The sequence below is a fragment of the Diprion similis genome, chromosome 8, assembly GCF_021155765.1.
Source record: "Diprion similis isolate iyDipSimi1 chromosome 8, iyDipSimi1.1, whole genome shotgun sequence".
Lineage (NCBI taxonomy): Eukaryota > Metazoa > Arthropoda > Insecta > Hymenoptera > Diprionidae > Diprion > Diprion similis.
In genome coordinates, this window is record NC_060112.1 from 23,109,143 (window position 1) to 23,122,577 (window position 13,435).

Genomic DNA, 13,435 nt, shown 5'->3' on the forward strand with positions numbered 1-13,435 from the left:
ATAAACAAAAACATATCTCCGGATAGCCGCTAACTTTCTTGCTCGCGTTCTTTCGTTCTTTCTGATATATATTCTTCCTTCCTTTCTTTGGTTCGGTACAATAAGATAATGTGTCGCGGAAGCGATGATACTAAGCTCTATATTGTTGTTGTTGTTGTTGCTGTTTTTTTGTTCATGTGTATAATATAGTATGTGTAATGGTGTGTGTAAATCAGTTGCACACTTCATCCTTGCGTTAATAATCTTCATCAGGATCATCAGCGTCATAATGATCTTCTAACTTGCCTGTTGTTGTTGTTGTTGTTTGTTTGTTTGTTTTTTTTCCCCCCCAATAAAGGATCGGTGACCTCGATCCGTAATGGCAAGAGGTTTTATATCGGCATATAAGTAGTGTATAAAGTCTCGCCGCATCTATTCGCTGATGCTCCTATTGTCTATGAAGACTCTGTTCCTCAATCCGTTACCGGAAATGTAGCCTGTCGCCATTTTGTACTTGCCGGCGTATATCTCGTCCTTGTTATCGGCGCCGAGTTGCAGACCGTTCTTCAGGATACCCTCGCCGTCCTGAACTTTGCCGTTCTGTAGCTTCGCGTCGTTGGAATCGTCAGTCCTGGCGACGTTGCGTGACTTCTTGACGTAGGCCTGCTGGTAGAAGTCCCTGAACAGGAAGTAGAAGAGCACGGCGTGCATTCCGATCCACCAAACGAAGGCCTTCGGGTAGTTGCACTGGATGAAGAGCAGCTGGAACGCGTGTACCATAACCAGAACAAACTGGACCATCTGCAGGGTCGTCAAATACTTCTTCCACCAGAGGTAAGGCTGCATATGGGGACCGAGAGCGGCCAGCAGATAGTAGGAGTACATCACTATGTGAACGAAGGTGTTGAGCAGACCGAAGAACGTGCTGTGACCTCCTGGAATAAGTTAGAGAGAAGCCGTAAATTTTTCGTCCAAACGTCACGTGGTACATGGTATACCATAATGCATATGCACAACTGATTAATGGTCAAGCGAGTTCTGGACAAGCTGAGTTTGGCTGACATTGACGTAACTTTTACTCCTCCGCGTCCATCTGTTAAAATTATTTATGATCTCCAACAAGGCGTTTAACTTTTAAGCCAGTCAGCTAGTTCTTTGTTCACCGGAAAAACAGAGGGGACTTTGTATCGTGGTATGGTAATTTTATCTTCTTCCTCGTATCGTGAGTGGTTATTGAAGAGCGTGCGAAGCTAGATTCTCGACCTTGTCTGTGTTACGTACTCAACAAACCATACAAGTGCCCGACGAATCACTTTCTGTCCCCGAATAAGCAATCTCGAGATATTCTACATTTTGGAGACCATTCACCAATCGTCATCATCGATAGAAACGAACAGACTATAATCGGGGCGAAATTTTACCTCACAGAAACGATTAGTGCGCAACGAAGCTTTTCAAACCATGCACGCCCCGAATTATTTGGTCTTTTGGGATCAGGTCGACTTCAGCACACTCCCATCAACCATGCAAACTTCAATTTAGATTATTATGAGGTAGAAAAAGGTACCGTTTTTTCCGTTTCTAGCTAGGCTTCGATCATCGGCAATGGAATGGATGTATGAAAAGGAGGTTAACATCGGCGAGAAAAGTTTGCTAATTCAACAGTTACGTCAGTGCTGGGCTAACGGTACACTCAGCTAGTATGTTTTCAAATTGACCATTTTTAGCAAGCTATCGATAATTCCGTTACAATTTATGAACAGATCACGCGAGTCCGTTGAATTTTCGGTCGCAAAGGTGCATTCAGTGCTATTTACTCTGGAGGTAACCTTACTTCTTACAACTCTTCGTTTTTGTCCAAACAGTTGATGACTTTAGAGGCTCGTAAAATACCGCGGTATTATGGTATATTATATAAATTGAGTAACCGATTACGGGATTCGTTGGATCAAGTACAGGTCAAGATCTGCTGAATCATAGTGACGGTATTAATCACCGAATATAATTAATCACATTCCGAGTGCTAGGGTAAGACGAAAATTAATGTGTGTACGTGTCAATAGGCTAAATAAGTATAATATATGATGAGTCTGACGGGCTAGTGATTGTCCGATAAATATTGGAAAACCGGTTAAATTAACATTGACGTTAAACCGTTTGGAATAGGTACTGCCTACTCAAATACGGTAACACATACTTGGAGTCTGAGATCAGAATGATATATGTGGCCAAATTAGTCGTGTCCTCAGGAATATTGGAATGCTTCAATGTTTAATGACACGTGGCTGAAGGTATCACGACAACTTGTAGAAGTCGTTCGATGTATTGACGTATACCGACTACATAAAGTTAGAGCGGTAGCAGTAATTTTGGTTTTTGTGGTGTCCTCCTGAAGTGGTCAAGTTACTCCGGAAGTAATAACACCTAAATAACGAGGTTCGATTTTTCACTGATTTTTGCCTCCAGACAAGTGTCAGTTATTTTTGGCTTCGTCCCGTACTTGATTAACCAGCCTCGGGATGAGACCAGAACAAATTTTGCAAATGTCAAAAAGCGGTGGACTCAATTTCCATAACCCACCTGGCGTGAATTTCAGCCCGAACCAGACGGACATCGGCATTATTCCGTGATGAATGACGTGGAGGGTCGACACCTGTTCGTTCTTCTTTCTAAGCACGAAGAATATCGTGTCGAAGAATTCCGTGAATTTGGATATGTAGTACCACCAACACGCGTGGGCCATTCTGAGGGCCAACGTGTTGTTGGAATAATCGACCGGTTGACATCTGAAGGAGTAATGACCGCCCCATCCGGCAACAAGAGACTGAAAAGCAAAGAATGTCAGTACAGGAATAACTCACCACCATGACATTACCAGCTAAGCAAACAATGACACAATTTAAGCGAGTGTCTCTGCGAAGTGATACATCATGATCATCGTTAAATACCATTGGTCTTACCTCTTTGAAGAGCCAGTAGGAGAATATGACTTGGAAGAGGTTGTAGAAAATTAAAACCTTCCGGAGCTTCATCGGCTTCCTGTTTTCCATCAGCTTAGGTCCAAGCACCTTGACGCAGTAGGCGTAGGTGATGCATATCAACGCCGTCGGCATTGGACCGCTCATCATGAACCAACCGTTAACTCTCGGGTCACTTTTGTTGTCCATTAGGTCCCGATAGGCGTCCACCACCATCCTGACTACCTGGTCCATCTGCAAAATGAGGTAGCAGACGACAAGTTAGTGAGAAAGTCGCAGCTGCATGGAAATTGGGGGAATGCTAATGTCGGAATCGCTGCTATAACCACCCCGATGGACGATTCCGACAACATAGAGTCACAAAGTCTCATTTCTTGTATGTGTGCTGCGGATCGGATAGTCGAGTATAAGTCAAGATGCATGATGACGATAATTATTTCAAATCACGTTAATCCAAATCGTGGAAGCTCCCAAGGGTTTGAAATGCGATTGATGGAAATTTGGAATGGCTCAAATTTCGCGTGAGGCTTCCGCAAGTTCACTGTGGTAACCTTGGAAGACTATAAAAACCCGAGTGAATTCTGAATATCGAAAGTTTTAACTGCGTTTGAAATTGACCGAACAATTTGCAACTTCGACTCTTTCGACCCATCAAAGCATGCATAAAGATGAGTCCCAATATTGATCATTCGGACCTTTGCCCCAAATCCGGTAAGCAGTTCCGTTTCGGAATGCAAAAGCATTTCGGTTCGTCCAAAGGTCAAGCCGACAATTTGCAGACATTCAGCGATAGCCTTACGACAACATTTGCATAGCATTATACAGCGTCAAGAAGCGTTTTAGAGCTGGGTGTGACCTCCGGTTGCGAAATTAGCAAGCCTAAAATCGATGCTTTCGTAAAAGTACCGCAGGTGATCAATGTCAGGGTAGCGTCCGAGGTTTTTGCTATTCAAATTTGCTCAGTGGTAATAATTTCTGCATAACACTCGAACCAACTGAGTTTAACATCGCGTAATACTCGAGATTATTGACACGCGGATAACGACGTGCGGAGAAGGTGAGATTATACAGCACACATTCCAGAGGCTCGGCCTCACCTACCATTCCTGATTCCTCTGACAATCTTACCAGAAATTTTCTGTTAAACCCAACCCGTCGCTAAACGCCAACAGCTAGGCAACCAAAGCAACACATATCGAACCTACAGCAATACAACGGCGAATTGTGGGTTGCCTATCTGCCGGAGTTTATCGTTGAGTACCACAGAAAACTCCCGATATCTCGCCCTCGCGTTACTATAAATACTAGGAAAAGGCTTCTTTGTTTTTCTTTGTTTTCCGTTTTCCTAATTCGAACTCTCCGCGCCCTTCGGCAGTTCGAAAACCGAATCAACAACAGCGTCTGGACACCTCGGAATTCTAATGGTACCTTCTTCCTTTCACGGGCATGTTGAGCAATCTCCGTGTTTACCTGCTCGTTGTGAAATTCTGAGCACCTCGCCGGTATTTTGCAAGTCATCCAGTTTAGCCAGTTCGGCAAACGCGATACTTTGCTGCAGAAGCTTAATGAGATCGATGATAGAGCGTCCCTCCTCATCGATCATCCGAATAATCCGATCTGTCGTAAAATCGGTGAGGAATTTCAAATACCAGTTCGGGGTGATTTTCTCGCGGCTTCAGTGACCCGAGACCGTCCGTTGTGCCTAAGTATTGCCATACAGAAACCGCACAACCCGTTCTTCGATTGAGTGAGTGAGTTTGTTTCGTAACGCGCTACCGCTGCTGTTCGAAAGGAAAAGTGGCCTTACATCGAAGGCTGGTGCAGCAGTGCAGTTAGGTGTATAAATGCACCGTCTGGAGACGGAAAGAGAAATAAGTACAGCAGGAGAGAGAAATCGTTTTCTCGATTGCAGAAAAAAATTAATTGAAAAAAAAAAGGTAAATGAAAGAGAAGAAAAGAAAAAATCTCACCAGACCAGCTATATCCCCTTGCAGTAACTACGCGTTATAAAGTTATAAAGTTATAAAGTTATGACGTGTAACGGACTCGGCTTAATCTGCACGCTCGCATTTTCAATATAATTTTATTCTCATCTACTTGTTATACGCGTGAAAAATTTCTAATGGCTACATTATGTGTTCTATTATCCGAAACGGACGGTTGTGCAATTTCGAACCTCACCGAACCAATCCCCCCCCCCCCCCCCCCCCTTGTTGTGTTATGTTATTTTAACGGACGATTGGTATCTATGGATGTAGCCCAGGGCGCTGTAAAGTTTGAGAAATTTGTTTCTCAACAAGCAATTTACAAATCGAAACACAAAATCGTGATTATGACAGAGAGAGAGAGAAGGAGAAAGAGAAAAGCCCCATTCCCTTTTAGTCAAATTCTCAAATATATGCATGAAGTGTATAGAATTTGGCGAAAAACGGGAATATGAAAGAAAAAATACACCCAGAAGGTTCAGCTTTAGCACAGTAATGAACTCCGATTTAGGCTTCCAAAATCCAATCTCGAGGCTGAATTTAATCGTTGGCAGTAACGATTGGAATAGAAATTGAGCTGCTATGGTGTTACAACGCTTGTATGTACCTACGTATGCATACGGCTAAACTGTGTTCTGTGATTTACGGGTTTGGGTAAACGTTTATGGAAATTCTTCGCCGTCTTAATTTACGAAATGCCCCGCGGGTGTTGGCGTTACAACAAAATGGAATATTTTCCAATATACATAATGTGCATGAGTGGATACAAATTTCAAAATTATCGGTATACCTTGGATATGTCTATCCATATGCGCATACGTGAAGACGCGAACTCTGGCCGTTCTTAACTCTTACTATTAAGTTTGATTAAAATTTTTAACAACTTTTTTACGTTTATTCCACCTCGTACACGTATGTAAACGTACCGAATGATAAAAATTATGTTATTTCATCTTCTAGCGTCAGATTTTTGCTCTTTGACGGACTTCGAACGACGCGTTTTTCAAACGTTTGTTTCATACTTTGCATATTCATTTATTTTATTGTAATTTTCCCCAATTATATAATTATACAAATTATGGAAATTTTTATATACCAGCGAATTTTCGCATGAGCTGTGGTAATTGTAATATACTTACATCGCGAGTCTCACATTAATTGATATTCATGTATGTATATATATATATTTATTTGAAAACCACTATCGTTCTGACGAAACATTTAGCGGTGTACATATAAATTCCAAATTACTGCAGAATACCAAATTCTTCATACCTTTGGATCCGGTAAACACGCCCGTCTATAATGTATACATAAACGACGAATCGAGTTGGTATGTGGATGGCCGTAGAAGATATCCGGGTTTGAAAGCCGGGTATATGATATTCCAACAGATGCATTTAACTGCAATTTGCAGCCCCAGTCAGGTGCAAAGCGAATGGAGAACCGCATTGCCATAAAAAAAAAGACCACCCGCAGCGAGTTTTATGCCGCGTGCAGAATTCTGCAATTCTTCTTTAAGCCAACGCATGGTGTATGTATAATACGCATAATAAAACTAGTCAAATTAAACGGTGATTCATCCGCTTTATATGTATATTGATATTATAGACGTGGGCTGAAGATGAATTTTTCTTTTTTTTTTTTCTCTCTCTCTCTCTCTCTCTCTTTAATGTGAACCTGCCGCGACTTTTTGCCCGAGCCGCGGTCAGTTTATCGCATAATAAATACTCTTCGCATTATTCCCCGGGCGTGGAAAACCGGTTACAAAGTTTTCCACACTACAGTGCAGCGACACGTAACCAATCTTCGATGGGAAAACAATTTATTTATTTACGTGACGCATGTATCGGTATAATATTTAATTATTCATGCACAGTGTAGCGAATGAATTTAATAATATTAAGCAACGATGCAAGAAGCCGGATTCATCAGATTACACCGTGGTTACACATATTCATGAGAACTGCAACGAGTTGCAGATAGAGCGTAATAATCGCATGTGTATAAAAAGTTCCGCGATTTCGAAACCCGTTCAATTGAAAAAAAAAAAAAAAAAAAAAACACACACACACACGCATACACCTGTTATATCCGATACACAACTGATATTGTTAAGCAAGTTAGCCACATTCAAGGAATGCTCGTTTCTTTTTTAGTTTTCATTATTTTTTCGCCAACTTCCTTTTACAGCGGACAACCGCGATTTGCCTATGCAACAATGAGTATAACCGAAAACTTAAAATATCTGCAAAAGTTGAAGCTTATTTCAGTCTTTACCCTCTTTCAAATCCGATCTTGATATGTATATAAATAACTGAAAAATCGGTAAGTCATTTCATAGATCATAGAATGGAAGGTACAAATGAGAAGAAGAAAATTATCGAAGCCACGAAGCGAAACAAAGAGAGAAGCAACGAATTACCTTCTGCAGTAGGTACGGAAATATTTCGGCTGCGAGTCACGTGTGCCCGTGATTTATATACATATTGCATGATTTCGGTGGGATCTTTTTTCCAACAACGTCGCTAACGGCTTTGAAATAATGTGCACAGATGGTAAACAGAGATCTTTGGCCTTTGGGGTCTGGATCGTGATTCATTCGGCTACATACGCCTGTGTGATCGGTATGAAAATGGACTTTATATGCTAACGATTGGGCAATGTTGTTGTTACGCATCGAAACCGCTCGGTCTGTTACATAGTCGTAAACATAAAATTATACGTGAAAGATTAAGGAAAAATTTGTAAGCTGGCCGATTTCACCATATCGTAAACAATTACCCAATTACCGATTTATTCGCAAAAAAATTATTCACGCTCACGTTTGCGGGGATGGTTTAGTTCTTACTTCACAATTATCGACGAAAGTTCACGGCCAAGAGCAACTCTTTTCGTCCGCATGTCTCAATTGTCGAGTGGGAGTATGAACTAGAAAAACGGAATCCACTTACGGCCATAAAATATGACTTTTAAAAATTTCAAGAACTGTTACTTCGAAGTCTACTAGCTTTGAAAAATCGTTTTACGCCACCCGCGACAACTTCTTATTCTTCTGCCTTTGTGTCACATTTTTATTCATAAATCTATGAGCCACGAGCTACGAACCTACACTTTTAATCTGCGTCGCTATTTTTTCTTCGCCACTATTTTTTGAACAATATTATACGTAACATGTTTGTGAATAGCTCCTGAGAATTTTTAAATGGTGTCACTATCGTTGTGTCAAATCTCATACACAATTTAACGATCCGAATGACGTTTTCAAAAATAGCTGATGATATTTCGGAGTAACAAGGTTATACAATCCGTTCTGCAATTCGAATAGTAGAAAAACATTTTCAATGTTCAATTTCATTGGATGGTTTTTTCTTTCTGTTGCTCGTTTCTAATTCGTCTTTAACAATAATGATAATAATTAAATCTAACAAAAGTAACCCAAAATTAGCTAACCATTTTCTAAGGAACAATTTTTTTCTCACGCCTTTGCAACGTGTCTTAAAAATAGGATATAAACGAAGAAAAAAGAGGAGAAAACGACTCACCGTTAATTATCGTCCGAGATCGCCGGATACAGAAATGGGTAGAATCGGTTGTCCAAAATCCAAGTTTACCGAGCAGGTCTTTGAATCGGCGCAGTCGTATATTATTATCCGAAATATACGTTCACGTGTGGCCGAATTAAGGATCTGGTATTATAACTAACGTAAAATAACGTATTTCGATTTTTACCGATCTGTAAAAATGACCTGATGGTTAAATCGCCGTTTGCGGAAATCAGTGCGGCTAAGATCGATAAGTTTCGACGAGTTTCTTCTATACTGGTGCAAGTCGAATCGGCGACCGGTCGTTCGAAACCGGTAAGCAACAACAAGAAATATTTATTTACTTATTTGGTTGTTTATTTATTTATACATGCATATATGTATATATATTTACGGATATATACATATACAGGTGTACACACACATGTACGTGTATCGGTATCCCGGCTCGTCGGGTAATTCAGTGATCAACTGCGATTCACGAGCACCAATGCCGATCTTATATCGGTTCGCTGCGGTCGGTCGAACGGCACTCGCACCAGACGTTGAATCCCCATCCCCCCCACAAATCGTTCGTTCGGCTCTCTTACAATTAGGCTTCGGCTGATTTAGCAAAGCCCCACCACCGATCGCCTCACCTCCCCCCCCCCCCCCGCCGCCGCCGCCGCCGCCTTTCGATTCCCGCTGTTGTGAACGGATGCAGATTTTATAAAAATTTTTCTTCTTTAATCCCTTCCTCGTTACAACGATCATCAGTATAATCGCGTGTTAGTTTTTTCTCTCTGCATTTCTTGTATCTCTCTTTCTTTCGTCCATCCTATTCCCCCGCCGACCCGAATGTTCCACGCCGAATATGACAGGGTGAGCGGAGAGACTTTTAGTGCAATCAGTGTTTGCTTCATCGCTTATTCGTAATTATGTAGGATGAAATTTACGGCTTAGGGATTATCGAGGTACCGTAATACCTCGGCTTTCTTACAATAATAGGAAATCCTAGTTCATGTTTTTATTTTATGAAGTATTATAATTTTGGACGTGGAATTGGAGTTTGGAATGTGCGTTTGGGGACAGTTTTATTTATTGTTGTTCGGATATTGAGTGGCTAAAAAGCGATTCGGATAAATGAAGAGTTTTCCAAATATAACTCGGAAAGTAATTATATTGAATAACATCAGTTCTAAGAAATGTATGAAAGTTTATGTTTCTGCAATTTCTCGGATTTGAGGGAAATTTTAAAAGACTATACCGAAAACGGTCGAACACTTCCGAACTTTTCCGATTTTAATCGACTATCAAACTTCCCGTTATACCGGTTGGCGACAATTTCTGTGATGCGTACATAATTTCAAACGAGTGAAGTGCAAAATTATGTTTTAAAAAGCTGTGTATTTTCTTGCAGTCTGCATGCCGAATTTTAGTCCCTAATTTGGAAAATAAAGAGGTATAAGTATTAACTGAACATCAAATTAATTTGCAAATTTTTTAAAACTTAGCATTTTTTTTCTATTGTTATATATTGGATGGGTTGGTTTTTAAATTTTGAAGAACGTTGTCGGTTTGATTATTGATATCTTGTGAATGTTTAATGCTCTGGTGAAAGTGCTAGCAGAATCAGAGCTTTTCAGTTTCAACACCACGTGAACACCGTTTTTAGTAAATTGGTTTAAAAAAATTGCAAAGTGTTTGTAACCAATCTGCAAGATTTTATTTCACTGTTTCTAAAGCGCTGTAATAGTTTTCGTAATTCGAGTCCATTACAGAATTTTATAGGTACAACAATTCTTTTAATGTAAGAGTCTAATATTCTCATGAGACATTTCAAAAAAAGATGTTAACTTAGAATGACCAAAAATAATCGCGATTATTTTTTCCCGATTAATCGAATATTGTCGATTATATTTGAAACTCGATCAATCGACCGATTCCTTTATTTTTCCTCATATTCTGTTTTTGCTTGTCACTTCCACGAACGATGCAATAAAGTGTGAATAATTATCACAGCCTTGATTACTAAGTTACTTGCTTGATTTTCACAAATGAAAGATAAATGAATATTGTCACCTGAAATTGATATATATTTCCAATGAAACTATAAATTGTCAAAAAAGTTTATCCCTATCAAGACAATATACTGAAATTTATGAAATTTTGGTTTCAAATGCACCGTTTAAAAAAAAAATGCGAAAAAATGTGGAAAAATCGATTACTTTTTACCGATTCAATCCAGTCTTGTTCATTTATTTTTTTGGACCCGATTAATTGATGCATCGATTATTTTTAGCTGAGTGGCCATCGCTAATTAAATCTGCATTTCACGGTCAATACGCGAATTCTTGTAACTCCACCTCGATTTTCCCTAAATTTGCATATTTTGTTGTAATTATCGGTAAACAATAAAGCAAACATCGACATCTGCATCAACTGCTTTTCTTTTTTTATTCGTTATTTCTACTTTTTTACTGTGACGTACTCTGATTATCTATATTGGAATTCGCACAAAGCCGATGAAGAGGGATAATTTATTATTCTTATCTTCCTCCTTTTTTTGTTCTCTTACCCCATCTCACCGCGTATTTTTGGAGTCAAGCAGTTCTGCCGATTTTAAATCGCAGATTTCATACGATAATAGTCGGATTATACCTCCTGCAGTCGTTCAGCGCAACGTGCATCAGATAAAATTTTTCAACTGCATTCAATGAGTTGCAAATTGATTGAAAAAAAGACGCGAAGCCGATTGATCAGCAAATATGCAGCCGCGTGAAATTGATTCGAACGATGGAATGTAAACGTGTGGAATATAAATTTATTCGTATATATGTGTCTATCAATTGTTGCTACTACTACTGCTATTATTATTATTGTTATGATTATTGTGGCAATTATTTGGAGTGAAAAGTGATATTTTATTTGTTCATCTCAATTTTTTTCGTTTTTTCACCGACTTTCGCTACGACCGAGACGTGAGACAGCCGTTATGAACATTTTTTTTCTATTTCTCTTAAATACTAATTACTGTAATTGCCAAAATGTATAATGCACTAGACGCGAAAAACATTGTAAAATACGAATTGTATAAATCTAATCTAATTAAATGAAAATAAAAGATTTGACGAAATATCGAAGAACTGAAGTTGATCCGTTGATGATCATGATTTATACATGATTTAAGGTGGGGGATTTTTGCATTGTTTGGAGAATTTTAGAGCTCGTGTGAAATGTGAAAAAAAAAGACGATAACTGTTTTGATTTGTGTGAACAGAAATAAAACAAGACAGAGCGAGTGAAATGAAGAAGGAAGAAACTGAGTCGATAGGTCATTATGCCAATAGTTCAATGTCATTGCATAATTTATCTGTCCTATTTGATGCATACATTTTCATGTAAATCAAGTTATACCGAGAGGTTCTCTTGAAAGGACTGCTCGACAATTTTGCAGTTCTCAGTGCTGCCAACAATCTTTCATCTCTTTTGCGCTGGCGAGTTCGTGGCTTGCTCTGCCTCTGTTCTACGGAGTCTTTTTTAGCCAGCTAATTTCGTAACGCACACATAATTTCGTAGAGAACTTCGAATGCATTCCGAAATTAACTGCCAGTGCTATCAAAAATCTCTTATCTCTTTTGCACTGCCAAGTTTGTGATTAGCTCTGTCTCTGTCGTAGAGAGTTTTCAGCAAATTGAATCTCCCGCGCTACGAGCAAGTCCTTTCAAGAGAATCTTTCGGTGTCTGGAATTTGACAATGAAAGACAGCGAATTGCCGGAGCTGCATTAACTCAAAATGACTCCTTATATTATTTTACATCGTGTTTAATACGGCTGAGAAATGATGTTGATTCGTAGCTTTGTCAAGTATTGATATTGTTTTTATAAATAAACGCACGTCATTAAATTGGCCAATAAATGTGAAATGGAGAGTGTCGAATATTACGCGCATTCCTGTGAGTTTTACCACTTCCTCTTCTTCTTATTTTTGTATTTTTAATTTTTTTCTTCTTCGTGAGGCAATCATAACACAAACGACGAATTATAGTCGTAGTATGACGCAGATAATAACAGGTTTGCAGTTATATGTTCATAATTTAATCTTGGCCATATGTTTTTTATAAGAAATTTATCACGATTTGGAATTTTACGCGAACGATTCTTTATTATTAAAACACGCATTTCCTGGATGCTCATGAAGCTCAATTCATGTTAGACGTTTGTTTCACGATTTTTTACAACCGATTTGTGTATATATATATATATATATATATAACAATGTGTGTATATATATTATATATATTATATACCTGTATTGTTCAGAGATTCCATTGATTAAACATTTTACGGCAAAGTTGAAAAGTCTAGAAAGCGTCTAAATTACCGCTGATTACGATCGATGGTAATATAATAGAAATTGACGACGTGAGAAATCTAACGTTGCCGTATATTAACACTTCGAAATTATTATAATAGATCAGCGGTTAGCGCCTCGATTAAATCTGTAATACTTAGAAATTTGAATTGCGTTTACCGATTCCTTTTAAATGTAATACGATATGTTATTAATCTGTTTCGGTTTTATATCGGATTATACGAGGGGGTAAGAAAATCGGACCGATTAAATATACAAGTATACCATTATAATAGAGGCGTTTATTTTATACATATATCGTAAAGCTAGTGTCTTATAAAAAATTTGTGAACCTTACCGACGGCCGAAACTCAGTCGAAGGCCGATACTAATGACGAACTTTTCACATATTGAGAAATGTTCCTTAAATCAACAATTGGGTCACTCACTACCATCTCTTAAAGACCAGTGAATGCACAACTTGCAGATTGAAGTGGGTCAGTATACTTGATTACGATACACCAACCTTTGCGGGTTACGAAAGCACTCTATTAATCTAATAACACCAATCGAACCTGCCACAGCTGTAAAAATTCATCCAAACGATTACACAGT

At 38.9% G+C, this 13,435-nt stretch overlaps 1 protein-coding gene across 1 annotated transcript; it reads right to left on the reverse strand.

Moving 5' to 3' along the window:
* Positions 1-330: 330 nt before the first annotated feature.
* Positions 331-8,974, reverse strand: LOC124408599 (elongation of very long chain fatty acids protein AAEL008004-like). The gene is made up of 4 exons (XM_046885630.1): positions 8,488-8,974; positions 2,940-3,191; positions 2,560-2,803; positions 331-914 (listed from the first exon to the last, which is right to left on the reverse strand). The coding sequence occupies exons 2-4, from the start codon at positions 3,189-3,191 to the stop codon at positions 412-414; spliced, it is 999 nt and encodes a 332-aa protein (XP_046741586.1). The 5' UTR covers positions 8,488-8,974; the 3' UTR covers positions 331-411.
* Positions 8,975-13,435: the final 4,461 nt, after the last annotated feature.